The sequence below is a fragment of the Lissotriton vulgaris genome, chromosome 7 (genome assembly GCF_964263255.1).
Source record: "Lissotriton vulgaris chromosome 7, aLisVul1.2, whole genome shotgun sequence".
Lineage (NCBI taxonomy): Eukaryota > Metazoa > Chordata > Amphibia > Caudata > Salamandridae > Lissotriton > Lissotriton vulgaris.
In genome coordinates, this window is record NC_141695.1 from 329,997,091 (window position 1) to 330,022,169 (window position 25,079).

Sequence of the window (25,079 nt, forward strand, 5' to 3'; positions counted from 1 at the left end):
GTATCCTGGGTAAGCCAGGTTTCCGTGAGAAAAAGGGTGTCTGGGCTCTCATCCATTAATAGATCAAATACCTCAGCATAATGACTCACCAAAGAGCGACAGTTAAGGCTAAGAAATTTGAATTCAGTACAGCTGGATGAGCAGAGAGATTGCTCCTCAGAGTCCACCTTAAAAGCGCAAAGTTTGCACGTAAAAGTCGGCTCTTGAAAGGCCCACGGTGCTGATGGGCACTCGGAGGCCAAGTCCACAAGTTCTTCACGGGTATATCTGCAGGAATTACCTGTATTAGATGCAGGAGTTCTGGCGACGGACCGGCGCGGACGGGTACAGACGGGCCTGCCTTAGGCGCCCGATGCGCGCGTCCGCTGCATGGGCGCCTAAACGTCATCATTTGTAGCAAAGCAAGGAGGTGGCCAGGCAGGCGAGGCACCAAACACTAGCCCGCTAACCTCGTCGATTCCTCCCCAAGATGGCGGACACAACTCCCACCCTTGCTCCAAACAGCGTTTTCCCAAGAGCGGCAGCAAAGTGAGGTTTTTAAAAACGCGGCGAAATGAGGTGAGGGAATTGTAATGGGTATAATGCACAGTTCAAAACAGATAACAAAGTACTGTGAAATTTCATCAAAGCGCTAGGTAAAGCTCCCGGCTCACGCCTCAGGAGTCTGCTACATGAATTGTAAGTTTATTTCTTTTTAATTCTTTGGGTGGGAAATGTTATTATAATTGGATGTGATGTATATGATATTTTTATAAATAATTTGTAATTGTACATATATATTTAGTTTATTAAATAAAATATTTATGACAATTATAGATTATTTCTAAAAATATAATATTGATTCATGTTTGTTAACTGATTATTTTGTAAATTACTGTTTTTTTTAGTTGTGGATAGGTAATTTATAGGATGCTTTTGACTATTAGAGATAGGTAGTCTAGGCCTCTTGTTGATGGGTATAGGGTAACCTGAGTTTGTAGTAGTTGAAACATTTGTTTAGTTTGCTTGGTTAATTTAGGAGCAATTTGAGTTACAGATTGTTCCATGCGTAATTCTTGATAGCTTTGTTCTTTCTGTATAGATTGTAGTAGTTGTTGTAGGGCAGGTTTCCCTCTGAAGCCCCCGCCAGGCCAGTGGTGGTCACCGCCGGCACGGCGTGGGCGATCAACCCGCCATCGTGCCTGTAAAGACCCCCCGCCATATCATGATGGCTGGGGGGTCCTCGGCGGACGGAGAGACCGTCTGCCGCATTTCCGCCTGTCGACTCGTCGACCGGGCGGAAAACAGGTTTAATATGGTGGCGGTGTCTGGAAGACACCGCCATCCATATTTTGATGCAGGCCGTGATCAGCCTTTCCATGAATGCACTGCCGCCATGGAAAAGCTGGCGGTTCCTGCTGTTAGGGGCCCGTTGCGGGCCCCCAGGGTGTTGGGGGGTGGGGGACGCACATCCTGCATTTGCATCTACACTGCTCCGACCAAAGCTCTTGGTCTTTCCCATACAGAAGAATCTCGGATTTACTGGCATTTAATTGAAGGCAGTTAACCTTCATCCAGTCCGAGATAACCGACAGAGGCTCTCCAAATTTGCGCAGCAATTTTTGGAGAAGGCGATCACCAGCTAGGTGTCGTAAGCGTACGACACCAAGGACACATACACATTGAATAGAAGCGGGCTCAGGATGGAGCCTTGCGGTACCCCACAAGATAGGGCATGTTCCTTAGAGTGAAAAGGAGGTACTGACACTTGGAACGATCGCCCAGCCAGGAAGGAACGAATCCACTCCAGGGCAGCATCCCTGATTCCGACCGGCACTTAGATCCAATAGGACCAAGGCCGCAGAGTCTCCTGCATCCAACCGGCTTCGGATAGATTCCGTGACAGCAAGGAGAGCTGATTCGGTACTGTGGCGGGGGCGAAACCCATGTTGGGATGGGTCAAAGATGTTATACGCGTCGATGTATTTAGACAGGATGGAATTTACGTGTGCCTCCACCACTTTCGCCATAAAAGGTAACTGAGAAATGGGACGGTAGTTACCAGAGTCGTCCGCATCAAGTGATGGCTTTTTTAACAGTGGGATCACTTTTGCATGCTTCCACACCCTAGGGACGGAGGCTGATTTCAGTGACAGGTTGACCAATTCTAGTGCCACAGGAGAAATGAGTGGTAGAAGCTGGTTAAATGGGTCAACGACATCGGATCATCTGGCGAGCCCGACTTGATTTTTGCACTTAAGGCCCCAAACTCCTCTACGGCAACAGCAAAGGAAAAGCCAACAAACAATTGTCCACCCTAGAGTCAGTCCCTGCCGGCACAACATTCTCAGTAGGGGCAGTCCCGGTGGAAAAGCCCTGATAGATCAATTCCACTTTCTTCCCGAATTGGAGTGCTAAATCTTCGCAGCGATGGTTCGATGCTACGGGAGAGAGATTGGTCATACCTGCACTCTTCATGTTTTTAAGCAAGGTGAAAATGGTCTTGGTGGGATTAGAGCTGGCCATGATTTTATTGGCTACAAACTATGCCCGTGTTTTGCGGATGAGTTTGTGATAGTCTTTGACTGCCTTTCGATACACTGCTTTGGCAGAAGGCTCATAGCCTTTCCATGAATGCACTGCCGACATGGAAAAGCTGGCGGTTTCTGCTGTTAGGGGCCCGTTGCGGGCCCCCAGGGTGTTGGGGGGTGGGGGACGCACATCCTGCGTTTGCATCTACAATGTGGCAGGCACTGAGCGGTGCCTGTCACAATGTGCATGTAAAAGCATAACATGTATATTTTACATTGCGGTGGGTGCTGCTTGCAGCACCGCCCGCTGCAATGTAAAATACACATCGTATATTCTACATTGCGGCCACACTGGCGGGCCCATTATGATTCCTTTGGTGAGACCTCCGCAACTATGGCTGCGATCCCTTTTGTGGCTGCAATCGTAATCGCCCCCTATGTGTTGATTTTTGCAGATGTCTCTGGTTAAAATGACAATAGCAACCCTGGATTGCTGTGTGTGGAAAAGTTTTTAGGATAGCATTTATCATGGCTAATTCGAAATCAATAATTATTTTTTGTGGGAAATAATTATTGGTTTCTTGTTTTATTTTAGTTAGTATATCTATGTAGATAGTTTGTTGTTTATTTGGTAAAAGGACATAGATGAATGGTATGTTAGAATGTTGGTACAATCCATGCACTGTGTACAGCTGGTAAAATGGTTTTGGACAGATTTTGAAAGTTCCATCCATCATCCAGGTGTGACATTGCTGTAATTTAATTTAATTGTTTGCAGTAGCAAACATAATAATTCTGTTATTAGGGCATTTATTGTATAAAAAAAATGGTTTATTATTGCAAGTTATGCTTAATTCTGGGGGAATAACTACTTCTTCAAAGGTTTTAGGGTTAGGTATGGTGGTTGTAGTTGCTTTTTTTTGTCTGGCAATAGTTCTTTCAAATAATCTATTGAGGGCAATTGTCCAGAAGCATTTGAGGTACCTTTAATAATTGCTCTTTTAGTATTTGAGTGGTAGGTTTATCAGTATTAGTACTTGCTTCTTTAATACTTTATAGAGCATCTCTGACCTCAATCTCTGTTATATGGGGGGGGGGTGATTATGTTATTTTACAGAAAGAACAGTAGTTTCTGCTGTAATAGCTCTACCATAGCAATTGTTTTAGTAGTTATTTGCTACACTTCCAAAAAAAGTTGAGACCACTTTGCTTTTCCTGTGTATACACATACCCCATATAACATAATAACTGTTTTTTGAGACATTACAAATTCAGCACCTTCAGTCATGTTGTTCTTTGTTATGCTAGGGGAGATTAGAAAAAAAATATTTTAAATATAAGAAATGTTATATATATTTTAAATGCATTTATATTTTAGTGATTATGCTTACAATGTTTATTTTGATGTAATCAAAAATGTCCAGGAGATTATTTCAAGCTTTAACTTTAATTTCGATGATGTATTTTCTGTTGGTAAGAGAAAAAAACATGTATTTATTGTATTCTTTTGTTTATTTCTGATAGGGTTGTTAGGGGAAAAGGTATTTTGGAGTTAGTATTTTAGGGTTTTTTATCATTGAAAATTAAATATTTACTTTTTGATTGTGTGGAGTTGTTTAGTCTGAACAAATTATTTTTGGATGTTTTTCAAGATTTCTGCAGAGGAGATAGACAATAAATAAAATATGTATTAGAGATTTTAGTTTAATAATTGTTGTCGGTGCATCATAACATTTTTAAATATACTTATATTGATTTATATTTCATTGGGGAAGATGTAGAAATTAATAAAATAAGGGTTAGTGAATTGATCTTATAAATAATTTTATTTCTAGGCTAGTAGTATTGTTATATTTTAAATAGAGTTTAACTTACGTTCTGTAGTTCTGCAATATTTTTTTCTTGAAGACATATTCCTTCAGGAAACAGTTGGGCAGAGTTTCACCTTCTTTAGTTTAAGTTAGAAGTTAAAAATAGATGAAAACATTTTGTTGTTTTATACTGTTTATTTAATTAGTTGCTTAATGGTATTATTTAGTGGGAAATGTGAGCATTTGATTGGTTCTTTTGATTTTTTTTAATTGCTTGGTTCCATATAAGGGAAACGCTAGTTACTAACTAATTAGTAGAAAACAATGTTATTTTCGTTTTTCTCTTTTAAATGTATTTTACATTGTTTTAATTTTATATTCTGCAAGTATAATTTTTAACTATTTTATTTTACGAATATTTTTTTTTCTGTGTGATAGTTTAATTTTTATATGTACATGTATTAATATGTAATTATTTTAAGTGTTTTGGAATGTATTATAATGCAAATGTACTTTGTTTTGTTAGAGATATATATAATATTTGCCTATTTTTATATAGTCGATAGTGTCAAAAATTCGATATTGTTGTTATCTATATTTTTGCTTTCGATATTTTTGTTGCTTTGGATTTGTTTTTAGGTTTAACGATATTATTTGTCACGATATTTATTGAATCGATATTGTGGGTTACGATAGTTATTATATACGATATTTTGTACTCAATATTTTTGTATTTTTTTAAATAAGTTTTATGATTCGATATTATTGTAGTCGATATTTTGACGCAGATATTTTGTCTATTCTATATTTTGGTTGTCGATATTATGTCAGTGATCAATATGTTTCCTTATATCTGAGGACACTACACTTAAAACCTATAAGTCACCCCTATGGCAGGCTCTTCAGTCCTGAGCACAGGGTGCTTGGCTATAAGTGTGAGGGTGACCCTGCATGAGAAGGACACCCCTACAATACCGAGTCAGTTCTCCAGGCTTTGTAAGTGTGGTCAGCCATTTTTAGACATATAGTGGACATCAGTCGTTACGAGATATCTGACTATATAGTGGCTACATCGAACCCGGTCATGTTTGGTATCAAATATGCTCGAATCATACCCCAACACTATTCCCGTTTTGGAAGTATGATCCCATGTACTTGGGGACCATAGGGGTCAAGCTAGTGCTGCTGCCGACCACAGACACAACTCTGCCCTCCTGCCTCTGAGTCAAGCTCAAGCAGGGGAAGGTAGAACAGCAGGTTTCCTGTCACAGGGGGGTGTGACTACCTCACAGACAGGACTTAGTTCATTGGGGCTGGGGTAGGGTCGCTTGCCAGACTGCTTTGAAAGACACATTTGGTGCCATCCTTGCATACTCCATTTTGAACCAGTTCAGGGAGCCCTTGGCTCGAGCTATGGCGCAAAACTGGACAAAGGACATGGGAATATCCTCCCCTCTGCCCAGCCCCTCCTCTGTGAGGGACCCCTGAGTTGTTTTAACCCTTTCTTTAGGGTACTTGAAGATTTACCTGTGGGTGGGTCCTTAGATTCGTCGGGACAAGATTCAACCCTGAAACTAGTCGCTCTTCCCTTGTCTGGACATTGGACTTCAATGGTGTTCGACTGGAACAGAGACTGCACCAAGAACTCCTGCTGCTCCTGGTCTCGCTGTTCAAGTCTTCTTTATAATCTGTGTATGTGCTTCATCCAGGTTCTTAGACAGACCTGTGGGCATCAGGGACACCCAAAGAAATCTCCTTTGGAGTGAAGGAGTTAATCCTCTACATCTGCAGACACTGCAACAAAGCAGACTGGCCTGCTGCCCCTGTCATCATATGGACTTCCCAAAGCTCAGCAGCACAGGTGGTGGTCCTGCAACTCCCTCGAGGCCTGACCAATCCTCTCTTCAATTTTGAGGTCAGTATCCCTCGTCTGAACCGCTGAGACCGAACCTCTGTGCACCTCGTCTGCTTGCATTTACCAATACTTGTTGGCTCTGCACTCCAGAGGTCTTTGGAATACAAGAAGCTCAAGCCTTTAGCATCTTTTCCCTACAAGATCAACTTCCTCACCGCATCCTCCGCACAGTGGGCCTTTCAGTTTGGTGAGCTGCTCGAGGTCCTCTTGCGACTCCTGTGCCTTCAGCCTTTGGGTTCTCCTGAGGGTCTTCTACTGCTTCAGTGGGCTACCCTGCTTGCTTGGGGCCTGCTCTGACTTTCCTGCTGGTGGTAAGTCCCTGGGACCTTTCTGGTACCAACGTTACTCCTTTTTTGTCTACCAAACCAATTGTGGCTACCAAGGCTTGTTTGTGCTCCCACCGGGCACCGACCACCTAGTCACTGACACCAGATGTGGGAGCTTGTATATGGCTTCTGGTCTTCCTCAGCATTGCCTGATCCTCACAGCTGCAGCGAAAGGTTCACCGTAAACTCTATAGAACCTCCCGGCATCGGTGAGCATTGCTCTCCCATTCCTCCTGGTCACCGCAGAAATGGCATAGACTCTGTCCCCTCTGCTTGCAGGTTCTGCACTTCCAAAATCCACTCTTGGATTCCACCGACTCCATCACAGTCTTCTCCAGAGGAATATTCTTTGAAGTCGTCCATTGTTGTCTACAGCAGGTTCCGATGTCACTTCATCCCTATGCACCGTGCTTCCCTGGTGTAGGTAACCTGATTCCCGGGGGAATCCATGGGTGGGGTGGCTCTCCAACCTTCTGTCTTCCAAAGGGTTTCTTTGGGGTCCTCTAGGAAGGGTACTTATTCAAAGCTGCAACTGTGACTTCCCCATTGACTTCTGTTGACCACACAGCTGTGTTTCCACTCTGCACACAGCCTCTGTGGGGTTCCTGGGTACTTACCTTGTGTCACCAGCTTCTCTGGTCCAAGTCCTGTCCTCCGTTGCAGTTCAAATTTCACTTTCTTAATATATGGTTTGGTCTCCCCCTGGAGACCACTGTATTTTTTGCTACTTCCGTGATTGCATTTGGAGTATTATTTTGTATTGTGTTGATATCTCCGGCGAAGAGATATACCAATGTGATTGTGATAGTGTGTTGTAATAAAGAGACTTATTTTTCCTAAACACTGTGTGGTTTCCTTTCATCTAACTTACACTACAGATTAAACTGGTAAAACAAGCTGCTTAACACTCATTCAAGATAAGCATGAAGGCATCTCTCTACAGCTACCACTTTGAGAGCTTTCAAAGGCTTTAAAAGACCATGAAAATCACCATAAGGGTTGCCTGGATTAGTGCATGGTGCATCTCTTGAGTAAGTGTGCACCATATACTAAGCCAGCCTCCTACAATCAACTATTTGTCTTTTATAATTATATTTATGTCTATCTTTGATCAATTATATTTGTGAGGAAATATTCAAGGTCTTAATCTTTTTGTGCGAATATTTTTAACAGCAACATTCAGAATATAATTATAACAGAGTTACAACTCTGGTTTTTGAATGCCCATTGTCCATCCTGATTTTGTGATTTTAGGTTATCTTCAATCTAGTATGTTTTGAATAAATATTTTTGTAATACTTCAGAATCTTTTTATTAAGCGGATTAAATGTAGTGATGTGTCTCATCTATAATCAGAGAGTAGTATGATCCTCTTAAATTATGCAAAACCTTTTTTTAAACAACCAGCTGGATCACTTCCCTCATTTCCATAATATTTGTTTTCTATAATAAAAAATTGTTCACTTTTAAGAATAAAAATAGATCCCAATCTTTCCAAGTTATCAAAAGAGCTTGTTTAGTTTCCTTATTTAAAGCTTTTTTCTGTTTTCCTTAAAGCCTTTTTTCTAATGTGTCCACTATCTTTATTTGTGTAGCTAGCAAAGACAATGTTTTGATAATGTAGAGCTTCTGTAAGTGCATTTAATACTGTTTTCTGACAAGCAGAGTTCATATTAGCAAATAAGAAATTAGAAACAGGTTATTTCATAAAGAGTCATATAAAAGCCAAAAAGGATGGAAAAAAAACATCCTTCATCGGTGTGAACATCTTCCACAAACAATAATTCTAGGAGGACATTAGCATGATATGAGAATACAATTTAACTAACGTCAACACATACCATATCAGGTACCCAATTAAGCAATAGACAATTCTTGAATTTGTATTATTAACCGCAAAATAATATGTGCACTTGTTATCTTGTGAATGACATGGTCTTCCAATATTTAGCAAAATATAAGTATGGGTCAGGCTATTCAACTCTTTATTGGATTAAATTACCAAATCAATTAGTTCCTGATCTATCAAATAAAACATTTTGCACTACATTAAAGTCTTCTCCTAAAATTATATTGGATGGGAATAAAGATTCGAAAACTCTTGAAAAAGTCTTGAAAGCCCAACGTTGAGATGAAGCAGGGGCATAAATACCACCTACTACATCTTTCCTTTTTCTGAGCAAACCATTGCATCAGTTTTCCTTTGTATTTAAATGGATTTAGTCTTTGCTATTGCGTAAATCACAGTAATAGGTTTACTGTATAATCAATAACAAAGCTCCATACTAAAAACGTAAGCATTATGTTTCCATTAACACAGCTATAGATAAAGTTATTATACATTTATACAGTTATTATACATATTCTTGCTACCAACAATCAAGTGAATGGTCAGAACCTTGCAGGATAACCAACCTGCACTAGAAAAATAGGTAAAAGAAACTGGTCTAGGCTTCCTGTACTTTTCTTCGGTAATCACAGTTTACATGTCACTCCCACATACTACAACACAATCTAAATAAATCTCACGAATACATAATTGGGACAACACAGTAGGACAAATCCCCACCATAACATTCTAAATGAGATGTGAATTACAGGCAGGAAGAGAATCAGTCATAGAGGGCATGTTCGAATATAAGGACTCTAAATAAAATCTCCCTAGAATGGTGGGGAAGTAGTTATCTCACCTTGCCGACTTTCTTGCCTGCACCTACAAACTCAATGTCTCCAAAGGCGTCCGTTGCCTCTTCAGTGGTATGCTCGTGCGTGTCCCACTTGCTGACAATCGCTGCTCCGAAGTCATCCTCCATCGCTATAGGCACATGCTTGTTCCTGGGGGCACCACATTGGCAATGTGGCACAGACCTGAGGAGTTACAAGAAAATATCCAGATAAGAACATAAATCTCCTCATTTCATACTCAAAGCACAGCACCACATTAAGACAGACAGGATGTAGAAGGACAGTGGAGAAAACTTTGTCAAGACTTGGGGCTTTAACAGACGGGTTACTCCGTCACAACACTTACAGATATCAGTCCGTCGAAATATAAATCCCATTGGATATAATGGGATTTATATTTTGGTGACCGGGATATCCGTCCCTGTTTTGATGGAGTAACCCATCTACCAAGATCTAAATCAGGCCCGAAGTCTTTTAACGAGTGCCACTGGTTTGGAGGCGACTGCTGTTGGTGCATGTGGTTGGTCAGTGCTCTCACTGTGTAGGCTTCAGAGGCCAGAAATGGATAAAGATGCCTCTGGTACCACCTAGTCACTGGTTCATCACTACTGTTCCATCCATGCATTTAAATATCCACAATATGTAGATTTCTCACCTTAGAGCATCAGCAGATGAGGATGCTCTGATCAATGGAAGGGTTTCATATGGTGTGTGGCAGGAAGCATTGGATCTGTAAACATCTCTACCTTCTGTAGCAGACTGCGAAGACCGATTAACTCAAGTCCAATCTACTATTGAGGGAGGAACTCCGGAGGACCGCCAGCAACAACTAAGGGTATGGAGTATCTTATTAGAGTCTACTGCTGTATAGTGGATACAGCTGCTATTGTTGTCCAACAGATTACCTCTGGCGCCCATCAGGAAACACTGTTGGCAAGGGGACCATAGTGGCATAGTGCTGCTTAGAGTAGTATATCCGGGTCTGTAGGAGGTTTACTACTATTTAGTGATGCATCTCGGGGACTAGGAGGTGTACCTCTGTCTAGTGGAGCATAAGCACATTCTGCCCCTTAAAGGGGTTTCTTTAGGACCCTATGGGTATACTGCACTACAGTAGAGTATCTCAAGGGCCATTTACTTCTGCATTTTAATCAGCTGGAACATAAGGGAGAAGTGCTGTGTAATAAGGAATATCTCGGGAGCTCTGCATTGTGGTTTCGTTCTGTAGTTCAGAGGCCCGGTGGGGTTTAGTTCGGAGGCCCTATGTTTAGTGAAGTAACCCTGGGGATCAATGGCTAGTACTTTCTAGTAACACACAGGGTGTAATGCTGTTTAAATGAACCTTTCTGTTAACTATGAGGTGCACTGCTGTCAGATGGAGCATCTGTCCGCATACACTGCTGTCTGGTTGAGTAACTTGGGGGCCCTATCAGTGCATACAGTGTTAGAGGGGAGTTCCTGTACAGCGGAGTACCTCTGGATCTCTATGAGGCATGCCGGTCTCTACTGAGTACCTATGAAGACTATCAGTCCCTAGCCTATCAACCCTGATTCACTCAGTGTTTCCACTCTCTTATATTCTGCCTCTGGTTATGTCTATGTCGTTTCCATCTGATAGCGCCTTGATGCCCTCGGGGGCTAAGTTCTCTCTGCGCGATATAAATATCTCATTCATTCATTCATTCATTCATTCATTCATTCATTCATTCATTCAGTTAAATCTGCAAAGAGTGAAAAAGACTTAGGGCCAGATGTAGGTAAATTCAATTTTGCAAGCCCTTAATAGTGATTTTTACTGAATCGCTATTAAGGACTCGCAAAAGTTGAATGTAGGTAGGAATCGCAAAAATATTTGCGACTCCGTAATATTCCTTCATTGCGAATCACAAATTGAGATTCACTATCAAGAAATACCATCCCATTCATTCCTATGGGCCAAGAGGCCCATAAGAATGAATAGGATTTGCTCCCGCAATTTGCGAGTACCCAAGAGGCTCTCGCAAATTCCGGGCACAATTTTAACGGTGCAAATGTTCCAAAAGGACACCCTGTTGCACCCCTGAAATGTGCATGTGTGCACATGTGGAGCACATATATGCCCTAAGGGCATGAATGTGTGCCACATGGCACTTTAAAAAAAGCAAAAAAGTGCTTTTTTAAAGAAAATCGGTAATTATCACCAACTTGAAGTAATTAGCGATTCGTTAAGGCTAAAGTGCACTTTCTTTTGTACTGCTTACATTGCATTTGAGGAATCGCAATTTGCGATTCCTTAAATGCAAACGCAAAATAAGGAATCGCAATTTTTGCGATTCCTTATTTTATGAGTAGGTTTATTCTTACCTACATTGCTCAAAGCCAAATTGCGATAGCAAAGGTTGAAATTCTGCAAATATTGGCGTTTGCGGTCGCTATTTGGCTTCCTACATCAGGCCCTTAGGGGCCGATTAGGATGGCAGACGGAAAGCGTCCGGACCGCCAGGCTCACGGTAAATGACCGTCCGACCGCACCGTGGGGAAACCGGCGGTGCTATTAGGATTCCCCTCTAGCAAAACTCGACCGCGGCAGACGGATGTCTCCAAAACCGACCGCCGCGGACGGAGTAGCCACGGTAACCGGCTCAACCGCCGACAGTGCAGCGGAGTCAGTCCGTGGGCTGGCTGTGGTGTTGCGTGGGCGGCCTGTGCCTGATGCGGGGGGTGATTGTGCTGAGGTGGGACTGGTGTGGGTGCACTGGTGTGTGTTCCTGTCCCCACCAGGGTGTCTAGTGTGGACAGGTACCAGTGTTCATGCATGCTGTGGCGTGGTATGTGTGTATTGCATGCTTGCGTACCTGTGGCGGCATCCACGACGGTGCATGACTTGCTGGTAGTGAAGTAGGAACAGGGCCGGGAAGGCGTGTAGGGCTGGGTCCATGGCGCTCGGGTCCGTGCGGTGGGACCCGAGGCAATGCTTTCCCTCTCCGTTGTGGTGCTTCCGCCGTCTATGAGATGGAGGTGTTTCCGCTGCGGTGTTCTGGTTTGTTTGCGACATCGTAATATTGCGGAAGGTCGGGACGTCATTCCGCACGGCGGTGAGCCTGCATTGGCTCCGTCCGCCGTGGTGTCTGGTGTGTTCCCGCGGCGGTTCACGTTTTTACGCGGCGGATGGTAAATGTGCCCAGTTCCCCTTCCTAATATGGTGGACGGAAGGCCCGCTGCTGGCGTACGATGAGGTGCATTTTCCTCCGCCTCCAGCCCAGGGGTCAGGCATCCGTCCACCATCCTAATCGGCCCCTTAGTCGGTTGTATGTATTATTTATGTGATGTAGTTACCATAGCGCCATACATGTTACTTTCCAGTTGCTTCTCAGAACTTTGTTGTGTACAAAATATGCAAACGACAAAGTTACCTCCGTGGTCAATTTATGGTATTAGCCTAGGTGAGAATTAGTGTTAGTAATGGGTTAATTTCAATGCAGTAGGGTGGTGTTCTATGTTAGGGTGGAGTTTGGCAGCTATTCTGTGGAGGTTATTAATGAGAAAATTGTTACGTTATGATAAACTGAACTGGGTAACCGTACAGTAGGTTATGGTCTATCCGAAGCTGGTGTCTGGACACCCAAAGTTAGCTGGTCTTTACTTTTGGTGACTTCAGTTTTAAATCACTGAATAATGATAGTGTTCATTGTGGATAGATTCTTAGGTCCTGTACATAGGAATCTCCCCCTATGCCTCCGTCATCTAAATTTCAGGAAGGTTGCGGGTGCCCATTGTACATGAGAGCCAAATTTTTAGCATAGACAAAAATATACCATCTAAATGTATAGTGCATACATTTATCCTATAGCCCATGTGGATTTTGTGAAAATTTGTCTTGCCCTTACAGACAAATGTGGAACACTTTTGAGGTAGATTGTCTGTGTGCCCAGTGATCAGTCTACACTGGACAGCATGCAATGAGTGGGGACAGAGTGTGCTTGTAACCCACATCCGGATCAGGGTTGATCCACACAACTTAGGTCCTAGTTACAAGTGGCATCCTAGTCTGATGGAGCCAGTAATCATAGTTGCCAACCCCAGCGGAATGTATATCCCCAGGAACACTGCAACTGCCTGGTCAAAATGAGGAATTGCACCTAGAATTACCTCTTTGTCCCACTTGTAATTGGCCAGTAACGGGTGGGGAAAAATCCCGCCATTGACTGGGCCACTCATATTGACGGACAATGTTGGCAATTTACCAAGATAAGAATATGAGCGTGTAGCGGCTGTGGGGTGAAGTACATACAGCACATGCAACATGCAAGGGAGCGGAAGAAAGCAAGTGATTCAAATAAGGACGAACAAGTTGCTTGGCACAATATGCTAAGAGTTTTCTACTGTTCAGGGAGAAACATTTTTCAAGGGAGTATCTTTATCCAACACTGTTAGCAGTGTTTAATTTTTGACAGTGGTTGCAGGGGATTGCGAGATATATTTCGCCAAACATTGCCCCAAAGTAAGAGAGAGAGAGAGACAGATAAGAGAAAAAGGAGAAGGAAGATAATTACAGGACCACAAAAATTAGTGTTTAAAATGAAGAAAGCAGGAATAAAAATGAAACTTGCAAAAGTAAGGTAATGAGAGAAGAAGTGAATGGAGGTCGAAAAAACGCCTGTGGTGCAGTCAAGACTCGCTGCATCTGTATAGCGCAAACCGTTGGACCACAACACTTAATTTGTTTCACAAATTTAAGCAATGGCTGTCAGGCTAGTTCTCCAGGCTCAGGGCTGTCTGGTGCAACTAATCAAATAATGTTACAAGAATGTTACAAGTATTGACACTTGTCCCTAAAACCACAGTAACCAAGCGTTACTGCAAGCTCACCAAAGTGCTAGTAACCTCCATGATGAGCAATGACTGTTGATGTTACGAGGGCGAATAGTCAGGACTGAGGACCTGATTTAAGGTATGGCAGTCTTTACTTCGTCTGTGAGGGTAGCGGGTAACGTTACGTCAGGAGACCACCAAATTTAGAGCTCACTCTCAAAGTGGGAGTTTGTTTTTGAAGAACAATTAACTAATGACGCCCCTCCCAAGGGAATATTTTTCCCTGGGTTGGGGAGTGCGTCATTTTTTTTATTTTTCTGTTTGTCATCATCAGGTTTCCCTGGCAATGATAGACCGAAAAAAAGAGGTCATCAGGTCATCAACCGTAAAAAGGGTGGGTGATCGGATGCCCTTAGGTCAAAGTGGGAAGGGTATGCCTAGACGTGGTCCCGTGTTCACTACACCACTGGAATCAAGCTAGCCTGGCTGATGAAGGTGATGCCCTGAAACTGGTCCCAGGATGCTTATATCCGGTACAGGAAGCACCTGGCTTTGCAGTTCAGGCTGGACTGTTCCCATAAGGAACAGGGTCAAGACTAATTTGCATATGGCAGGGTCTAAACTGGGTCAAGTCAAGTCAAGTCATAAAATTTATATAGCGCACTACATACCCAGAGGGTTTCAAGGCGCTTAGGAAGGGGGGGGTGATTATTTGTCAAATATCCACGTTTTAAGCTGCTTTCTGAACGCTAGGTGATTCTGGGTGAGGCGAAGGTAAGCGGGGAGTGAGTTCCAGGTTTTGGCAGCCAGGTAAGAGAAGGATCTGCCTCCCATGGTGGTCTTGTTGATGCGAGGTACAGTGGCGAAGGCTTGGCTGGAAGAGCGGAGTTGGCGGGAGGGGGTGTAGAAGGACAGTCGAGAGTTGAGGCAGTCTGGTCCGATGTCGTAGAGTGATTTGTGTGCGTGGGTGAGCAGTCGGAAAGTAATCCTCTTATTGACGGGTAGCCAGTGGAGATCTTTAAGGTGACCAGAGATGTGTTCGTTGCGTGGGATGTCTAATATGAGCCTGGCTGAGGCGTTTTGGATTCGTTGTAGTTTATTCTGGAGTTTAGCGGTGGTACCTGCGTAGAGGGTGTTTCCGTAGTCCAGTCGGCTCGTGACCAGAGCATGGGTGACTGTTTTCCTTGTTTCGGTGGGGATCCAGCGAAATGTTTTTCTGAGCATGCGAAGAATGTTAAAGCAGGAAGACGATACGGCGCTGACTTGTCTGCTCATTGAGAGTGAAGAATCCAGGATGACGCCAAGGTTCCGTGCGTGGTCTGTCGGGGTGGGTGCATTTCCGAGGGCTTCTGGCCACCAGGAGTTGTCCCATGCAGAGGGGGAATTACCTAAGATGAGGACCTCTGTTTTGTCTGAGTTCAGTTTCAGTCGGCTTTGTTTCATCCATTCGGCGACTTCTTTCATTCCTTCGTGAAGGTTAGTTTTGGCGGTGCTGGGGTCCTTGGTGAGAGATAGGATCAGTTGAGTGTCATCTGCGTAAGAGATGATGTTGAGGTTGTGTTGGCGGGCGATGGCCGCGAGGGGGCTCATGTATACGTTGAAGAGGGTGGGACTGAGTGAGGATCCTTGTGGTACGCCGCAGATGATTTCAGAGGCCTTGGACTTGAATGGTGGGAGGCGGACTCTCTGGGTTCTACCGGTGAGGAACGAGGTGATCCATTCCAGTGCCTTTCCTTGGATTCCGATGTTTCTGAGGCGTTGTAAAAGGGTGCTGTGGCAGACAGTGTCGAAGGCTGCAGAAAGGTCGAGGAGGATGAGGGCGACTGTGTCTCCATTGTCCAGTAGAGTTCGAATGTCGTCTGTTGCTGCGATGAGGGCGGTCTCAGTGCTGTGTTTGGCTCGGAAGCCAGATTGTGAGGGGTCGAGTGATTTGTTGGCTTCGAGGAAGGCGGCGAGCTGGTTGTTGACAGCTTTCTCGATGACTTTGGCCGGGAATGGAAGAAGCGAGATGGGGCGGTAGTTTTTGAGTTCGGTGGGATCTGCTGTTGGTTTTTTCAGAAGGGCGGTGAGTTCAGCGTGTTTCCAATGTTCTGGGAAGGTAGCGGAGTTGAAGGAGCAGTTGATGACGTCTCGGAGGTGCGGAGCTATGACGGAGTCTGCTTTGTTGAAGATGTGGTGAGGGCAAGGGTCTGTGGGGGATCCAGAGTGGATGGAATTCATCAGGCGGATGGTGTCCTCAGTGGAGATAGGGTTCCAGGCGTTAAGGGTGTTAATGGGGGGAAGATGGACAGCTGATGGTAGGCAAAAGAATAATGGATCAAACCCAGATCCTTGTGACTGGGGGTGAATGTTTGCATTGTCCAGCATTCCGTCCATCAATTGTTTCTTTTGCATATGTCGCCCTAAGTGGGAAGGATATGCCCAGACGTGGGTCCCGTGCTCCCTACACCACTGGATTCAAGCTAGCCTGGCTGATGAAGGGTTATGCCATGAAACAGGTCCCAGGATGCTTATTTCCGGTACAGGGAGCACTTGGCTTTGCAGTTCGGGCTGGACTTTTCCCATAAGGAACAGGGTGAAGACTGATTTGCATATGGCTGGGTCCAAACTGGGGTGGTGAGCAAAAGAATGATGGATCAAACCCAGATCCTGGTGACTGGGGGTGAATGTTTGCATTGTCCAGCATTCCATCAATCAATTGTTTCTAATGCATATGTGGCCCTACGTGGGAAGGGTATGCCCAGACATGGGTCACGTGCACACTATGCCACTGCATTCAAGCTAGCCTGGCTGATGAAGGGTGATGCCCTGAAACCAGTCCCAGGATGCATATTTCCGGTCCAGGTAGCACCTGGCTTTGCAGTTCGGGCTGGACTGTTCCCATAAGGAACAGGGTCAAGACTGAGTTGCATATGGCTGGGTCCAAACTGGGGTGGTGTGGTGAGCAAAAGAATGATGGATCAAACCTAGATACTTGTGTCTGGGGGTGAATGTTTCTGTCAGGGAGACATGGAGAAATGTGTGAAGCCTGCTTTTGTCCAAATTCATTCCTGATCAAGGCTGGGTAATGGAATCAATACTAGGGCTGGGCGTAGTTGGCGTAGCACCACTACGCAGAATTTTGGGGAAAAAATGTGTGGAAAACGAGCTCACGTCTTGAGGGTCCGTGTGCCTGGGGCAGGGATCCCTCGTGCCTGGGGAGGGTCCTTGAACTCCCCGGCCTGGCTGTGTTGAGAAACAGGGACCGGCCCCGGGGCGTGGGTTTCGGTCAGGGACTGGGTTTTGGGAGCCCCCGTCCTGCGGCCTGTCAAGTGTCCATCTGCCAGGGGACAAGGGTCCCTGGTACAGAGCCCCGGAGACATGTAAGGCTTCATGGTTCCCGGGCAGTCCTACCCCAGGTGTCTGGGCCCAGGAGAGCCTGCGGGCCTCCCCATGCATGAGGCCCAGCGTGGGGTCTCCGAGCCCCCCCCCAAGCCCTACAGCCCCGGAGCCCTGCAGTCCCCGAGCCCTGCATTACCCGAGCCCTGCAGTCCCCGAGCCTTGCAGCCCCCGAGCCCTGCAGCCCCCGAGCCCTGCAAGGGCAGGCAGGAGCCCTCCAACAAAGGCTCGGGCAGGCAGATTGGCGTTATTTCAGTCCGGGACATCTTGTCGCACCTCTAACCTCGGCCATCTGGTCGCACGCAATGCTTTCCAATTGGGTGAACAGATGAGGGCTCATTGCCTCCCGGATCCCAGCCAGGGCTCCAGGAGGTCAGGCACATTCGCGCCTAGGGTCCCGTGAGCCTCACGGTGTGCACAGGTTCCCATAAAGAGGGGTAGACTACTAGGGGCAGGGTATGCAGGGACACCCCTCCCGGGCTTGCGATTCTCTGCCGGGGACCAGATGGGCTATGCCTGGACAACACCTGCCTAGGCATCCAGGGCTCCCTCCTCCGGCCCACGGTGTGGCAAAGTGCCTGGGACGGGCTCCATGGTTCCCCAGGCAGTCCTTCACCAGGCGTCCAGGCCTGAGAGCTCCGGTGGTCCTTCCCTGGGCTTGAGGCCCAGACGGGGTCCCCGAGCCCCCGGGAAGCAGAGCCCCGTGCCCTGCGTGGGCAGATGGGAACCCTACTGCGAAGGCTCAGGGTGGGCAGATGGGAGTCTTTTCGGTCCCAGCCACCTGGTCACACCTCTCCCCTCAGCCATCTGGTCGCACACAATGCTTTCCAATGGGGCGACCAGGTGGCCGGGCCAACCTGGAAGTCCCGATGAAGGCTCATTGCCTCCCTAGGCGTCCGGGACTCACTCCTCCGGCCCATGGCATGGAAAAGTGCCCGGGATGGGCTCCATGGTTCCCGGGCAGTCCTCCCCCAGGCGTCCAGGCCAGAGAGCTCCGGTGGTCATTCCCCAGGCTTGAGGCCCAGCCGGGGTCCCCGAGCCCCCGGGAAGCAGAGCCCCCGAGCCCAACGTGGGCAGGCGGGTACCCTACCATGAAGGTTTGGGGTGGGCAGATGGGAGTCCTTTAGGTCCCGGCCATCTGGTTGCATGCAATGCTTGGCAATGGGGTGACCAGATGGCCGGCTGCCCTGGAAGTCCTGATGAAGGCTCATTTGCCTCTCAGATCCCAGCCAGGGCTCCAGGAGGTTGGGCGCCTTCGCGCCTTGGGTCCCTTCCGTCACTCGGTGCGCACGGATACTCAGAAAGAGGGGTGGCTTTCCTCTGGATTAGTGGGGGCAGGGTATGCCGGAACACCCCTCCCGGGCAGGCGGTTCTTTGCCGGGGACCAAATGAGCTATGCCCGGGTATCACCTCCCAGGCATCCTGGGCTCCCTCCTACAAGCCAACGGCGTGGCAAATTGCCCAGGATGGTTTCCATGAGTCCCGGGCAGTCTTCCCCCGGGTGTGTTGGCCCCGGGAGCTGCTGCGTGCCTCCCCGTGCCTGGGGACGAGATGTGCTGTGCCCGGGCAACACCCCCCAGGTGTCCGTGGCTCCTTCCTCCGGCCTTTGGCATGGCAGAGTGCCCGGGACGGGCTCTATGGGGCCCAAGCAGTCCTCCCCCGGGAGTGCAGGCCCTGAGAGCTCCTGCAGGCCCCCCGTGCCTGATGGCCAGCCAGGGTCTCTGAGCCCCCGGGAAGCTGAGCCCCTCCAAGCCCTGTTAGGGAAAGCAGGAGCCCTACCGGGAATGCTCGGCTGGGGGACAGGCAGATGGGAGTCCTTTTGGGCCCGGCCATATGGTTGCACCTGTCCCCTCGGCCATCTGGTCGCACGCAATGCTTTCCAATGGGGAGACCCGATGGCCGGGCTGCCCTGAAAGTCCAGATGAGGGCTCATTCGCCTCCCCGATACCAGCCAGGCCTCCAGGAGGTCGGGCATGTTCACGCCCTTGGTGCACATGGGTTCCCAGAAAGGGGGGTAGCCTTCCTCCAGATTACTAGGGGCAGGGTATACCGAGACACCCCTCCCGGGCTGAGGTTCCCTGCTGGGGACCAGGTGGGCTGTGCCCGGGCAACACCCCCCAGGTGTCCAGGGCTCTCTCCTACAGCCGGCGGCATGGCAGAATACCCGGGACAAGCTCCATGGGTCCTGGGCAGTCCTCCCCCAGGGATGCGGGCCCCGAGAGCTCCTGCAGGCCTCCCCATGCAGGAGGCCCAGCCGGGGTCTCTGAGCCCCCAGGAAGCCGAGCCCCTCCAAGCCCTGCTAGGGCAGACGGGAGCCCACCGGGAAGGCTTGGCTGGGGGTAGGCAGATGGGAGTCCTTTCCGGCACGGCCATCTGGTCGCACCTTTCCCGTCGGCCATCTGGTCGCATGCAATGCTTTCCAATGGGACGAACAGATGGCTGGGCTGCCCTGGAAATCCTGATGAGGGCTCATTCGCCTCCAGGAGGTCGGGCGCCCAGGGTCCCCTCTGCCACTCGGTGCACATGGGTTCCCAGAAAGGGGGGTAGCCTTCCTCCGGATTACTAGGGACAAGGTACTCTGGGACCCCTATCACCTAGCGGTCCTCAGCCGGCAGCTGGACGGGCCAGGATGCCACCCCAGCCCTGGGTCCGTCCCTGGGCCTGCCACTTGGCAGGCTGCCCCAGATGGGGTCTGGTGGGCCCGGGGAGCCTCCACCTGCTGGGCTGGGTCCAGGGACCCTGTGGAGGGCTGCCTCCCCAACCCAGGCTCAGTCCTCAGTCCAGCTGCATGGCAGGGTGCCCGAAGGAGGTCCCTCTGGCTGGGGAGGCTTCCCCTTTTTCCTCTGTACCCGGGAGCCCCAGCTGGGTCCAGGGGCACTGCCAGGCCCCGGCTCGGGTGCTCCAGCCCTGGGCCCCGTCCCCCAGCCTGCTGCCCCGCCAAAGGCCCGTGATGGGGGTTCCATCATGCCCGGGGAGCCTCCCCTTGCTCGGCTGGGTTCAGGAGCTCTGGTCGGTGCCCCTGGTACGGTGGCCTCCCCACCCCGGGCTCTGTCCTCGGTCCTGCCACATTGCAGGCTGCCCTGGAAGGGGTCCTGCGAGCCTGGGGAGGCTTCCCCTGTGCCTCTGGGCCTGGGAGCCCCGGTTGGGTCCAGGGGCCCGCCGGGCCTGGGCACAGGTACTCCAGTCCTGGGCCCGTCCCCTGGCCTGCCGCTCTGCCAAAAGCCTGGGATGGGGGTCCCTTGGGCCCGGGGAGCCTCACTTTGCTCGGCTGGGTTCAGGAGCTCCGGCCGGGGCCCCTCAGTGCCCCGGGGAGGGTTGCTTCCCCATGCCGGGCTCCGTCCTTGGTCTTGCTGCGTGGCAGGGTGCCCGGGATGGTGTTCGGCGGGCCCAGGGATGCTTCCCCTGTGCCTCCGGGCCTGGGAGCCCGGCTAGGTCCAGGGACCCCGCCGGGCCCCAGGTTGGGTGCTCCAGCCCTAGGCCCCATCCCCCGGCCTGCCACTCTGCCAAAGGCCCAGGACGGGGTTCTGTTGTGCCCGGGGAGCCTCCCCTTGCTTGGATGGGTTCATGAGCTCCAGCCGGGGCCCCTGAGGGCCCTGAGGAGGCGGCCTCCCCACTCTTTCCTTGGTCCTGCCACATGGCAGGGTGCTCAGACGGGGCCAGGAGGGCCCGGGGAAGCGTCCCCTGTGCCTTTGGGGCTGGGAGCCCCGGCTGGGTCCAGGGGTCCTGTCGGGCCCAGGGTTGGGTGCTCCGGCCCTGGGCCCCGTCCCCTGGCCTGCTGCTCCACCAAGGCCCAGGACAGGGGTTTGTCGTTTCCGTGCAGGCCTCCCCTGCTTGTCAAGGTGTCTGCGGGCCCCGGTTCGGAGGGCCCGGGGGTCCCCCTCACAGCCATCATGGCTGGGACCACGGGCCTCTGGTCCCCCATGTCCCTGCACCCGGTCACTCTTTCGTTGGGGCCCAGAGTGACCAGATGGCTTCCCTTTTAATGCCCGGCCATCTGGTCGCACCTTTCCCCTCGGCCTTCTGGTCGCACTCATTCCCTCGGCCATCTCGCCGCACGCAATGCTTTCCTATGGGGTGACCAGATGGCCGAGCTTCCCTGGAAGTCCAGATGAGGGTCCATTTGCCTTCCCGATCCCAGCGAGGTCTCCAGGAGGTTGGGTACTTTTGCGCCTTGGGTCCCCTCTGTCACCTCGTGTGCACGGATTACAAGAAAGGTGGTAATTTACTCCGGATTGCTAGGAAGAGGGTCAGTCAGACGTGAGGTCTGGCGATTATGAAACAGGGGAAGGCAGAACCCGGGCCCACCCGCCATGGGCCCCCAGGGGCCCAGTTACGCACTTGCCTCGCAGCCCCTTCCCGATGGTCCTTTTTCTCAGAGTTTGCTCAGTCAGACCTCCTTGAGGTCCTGCGATGTTGAGACAGGGGAAAGCAGCACCCTGGCCCGCCCGCCGGGTCCCCCAGGGCCTGGGTACACACCTGCCTCAGCCCCTGACCGATGGTCCTTTTTCTCAGAGTTTGCTCAGTTAGACCTCTGTGAGGTCTGGAGATGCTGAGACAGGGGAAGAAAGCACCCAGGCCCACCTCCCAGGTCCCCAGGGGCCCGGGTACGCACCTGCCTCTCAGCCCCTTCCTGATGGTCCTTTTTCTCCGAGTCTGCTTGCCCCGGGAGCAAGCAGGGACACTAAGCCAGCATACCCCCTGCGCAGAGTGGCCTGCCAGGGGATGCCCCAGCTGTACTCTGATTGATTGGGCACTCTGGGTCCGTTTAGGGATGGACTGCTTGGCCAGCCTCGGCTGTTGTTTCGAGCAAAGCGCTTCCACCCGGTATGGACTGTCTGACTCGAGGGCCAGCCACCTGCCCCGGCAGCTAGTGCCCCCCAGTGGTCTGACCCAAGCGGAAGGAGTCGGGTGGCGCCAGGCCCTTAGATGCTGCTGCCCGGCAGGTCCGAAGGCCCCACGCACCAGGCCATCATCCCTGTCCTCCGGTGCCCATGTGACTGCACCTCTCCATACCCATCCAGCAAACCCTCCCGCCCAGGCGTAGGGGCTCCTTCCCCTGGCAGGCTCCAGAGAGATGGAGGTTGCCGGTCGGGGAGATGGGCACGCGGCCCCCACCCAGTCAGCAGGTGCGGCTACCTGGTTGATCCTGCCAGTAGCATATGCTTGTCTCAAAGATTAAGCCATGCACGTGTAAGTACACACGGCCGGTACAGTGAAACTGCGAATGGCTCATTAAATCAGTTATGGTTCCTTTGATCACCCCATCTGTTACTAGGATAACTGTGGTAATTATAGAACTAATACATGCCGACTAGCGCTGACTTCCCGGGATGCCTGCATTTATCAGACCAAGACCAATCCGGGCTCGCCCGGCCGCTTTGGTGACGCTAGATAACCTCGGGCCGATCGCACGTCCCCGTGACGGCGACAATGCATTTGGATGTCTGCCCCATCAACTTTCGATGGTACTTTCTGTGCCTACCATGGTGACCACGGGTAACGGGGAATCAGGGTTTGATTCCAGAGAGGGAGCCTGAGAAATGGCTACCACATCCAAGGAAGGCAGCGACGAAATACCAATATAGGACTCTTTCGAGGCGCTGTAATTGGAATGAGTACACTTTAATTCCTTTAACGAGGATCATTGAAGGGCAAGTCTGGTGCCAGCAGCCGCTGTAATTCCAGCTCCAATGGTGTATATTAAAGTTGCTGCAGTTAAAAAGCTCGTAGTTGGATGTTGGGATCGAGCTGGCGGTCCGCCGTGAGGCGAGCTACCGCCTGTCCCAGCCCCTGCCTCTCGGTGTCCCCTTGATGGTCTTGACTGAGTGTCCTGGGGATCTGAAGTGTTTACTTTGAAAAAATTAGAGTGTTCAAAGCAGGCTGGCCACCTGAATACTTAAGCTAGGAATAATGGAATAGGACTCCGGTTCTATTTTGTTGGTTTCCGGAACTGAGGCCATGATTGAGAGGGACGGCCAGGGGCATTCGTATTGTGCCGCTAGAGGTGAAATTCTTGGACCGACGCTAGACGAACCAAAGCGAAAGCATGTGCCAAGAATGTTTTCATTAATCAAGAAGGAAAGTCGGAGGTTTGAAGTGATAAGATACCGTCGTAGTTCCGACCATAAACAATGCCGACTAGTGATCCGGTGGCGTTATTCCCATGACCCGCCGAGCAGCTTCCGGGAAACCAAAGTCTTTGGGTTCCGGAGGGAGTATGGTTGCAAAGCTGAAACTTAAAGGAATTGACAGAAGGGTACCACCAGGAGTGGAGCCTGCGGCTTAAATTGACTCAACACGGGAAACCCCACCCGGCCCGGACACGGAAAGGATTGACAGATTGATAACTCTTTCTCGATTCTATGGGTGGTGGTGCATGGCCATTCTTAGTTGGTGGAGCGATCTGTCTGGTTAATTCAGATATTGAACGAGACTCCTCCATGCTATCTAGTTCTGCGGCCCCCAGCAGTCGGCGTCCAACTTCTTAGAGGGACAAGTGGTGTCAGCCTCACGAGATCGAGCAATAACAGGTCTGTGATGCCCTTAGATGTCCGAGGCTGCAAACGTGCTACACTAAACGTATCAGCATGTGTCTACCCTTTGCCGACAGGTGTGGGTAACCCGTTGAACCGCGTTTGTGATTGAGATTGGGGATTGCAATTATTTCCCATGAACAAGGAATTCCCAGTAAGTGCGGGTCATAAGCTCGCGTTGATTAAGTCCCTGCCCTTTGTACACACCGCCTGTCGCTACTACAGATTGGATGGTTTAGTGAGGTCCTCGCATAGCCCCGCCTGGGTCGGCCCTGGCGGAGCGCTGTGAAGATGATCAAACTTGACTATCTAAAAGAAGTAAAAGTTGTAACAAGGTTTCCGTAGGTGAACCTGCGGAAGGATCATTAACAGCGGAGCCAGCCCAAAGCCCTCGGCTGCCTCCTGCAAGCACACACCGTAGGCACAGGTCCTGGCCCTGCTCTGGCGCGCCCCGGCTGGCAGAGCAATCCACGGCCGCATGTGGTGCTCGGGTGAGGACCGGGCCTTTGGCGGACCTCTTCCACCGGGGAGGTCCCGACCGCCGCGTGAGGGACTGGGGCGGCCCCAGTCTCCTGTCCCTCTATGGGAGGGGCACAGTGGTAGGCCCTCCTGAGATGGAACCTAAGCCAACCCGGCGCCACCTACAAGGTGGGAGGAAACCGAATGGTAGTGGGCTGGTACCACCCCCCCTAGAAGGACTTGCTGCTGGCTGGGCCCTCCTGCGCCAAATGTCCTGGCCCGACCGAGATCCAGGCGACTGGGGGCCCTTCTCATGTGGCAGGGCAGCCTGGAAGAGAAGGGGCGAGGGCATGCGAGGGGACCCCAGCTCGTCTTGGTGGGAGGCCTGCGGGATGGGGAGCTGCCTGGCTCTTCTCTTCTGGCACCTCTGGCACGGGCAAGGGTGGGGTGGGCTGTATAAGCCAGCTTGGTGCACAGCTCGGGCCGCCCAGCGATGGACGGCTGAGGTGCAGGTGGGGCGACCCTCCCTCGTTGCCAGGTACCTGGTTTGACCCGGGCCCGTGCAGCCGGGCCAAGGGGTTGGAAGACTTGTGCCGTCCCACCCGGTTACTCTGGGAGGGACTGGCGGCTGTGGGGCTGCCAGCTCCTGACACACTGGGAGCCCCCTTCCT

The 25,079-nt window shown here is 50.0% G+C and overlaps 1 protein-coding gene and 1 pseudogene across 1 annotated transcript in view; one reads left to right on the forward strand and one right to left on the reverse strand.

Moving 5' to 3' along the window:
- The window catches only part of LOC147701495 (transient receptor potential cation channel subfamily M member 4-like), a 1,534,183-nt gene that overhangs the window by 1,335,187 nt on the left and 173,917 nt on the right, over positions 1–25,079 (reverse strand). Inside the window, exon 3 of the mRNA XM_086929348.1 lies at positions 9,253–9,430. Within this exon, the coding sequence (XP_086785474.1) occupies positions 9,253–9,430 (178 nt within the window). The remainder of the gene's footprint in view (positions 1–9,252; positions 9,431–25,079) is intronic.
- LOC147701498 (18S ribosomal RNA) lies at positions 22,550–24,317 on the forward strand (annotated as a pseudogene).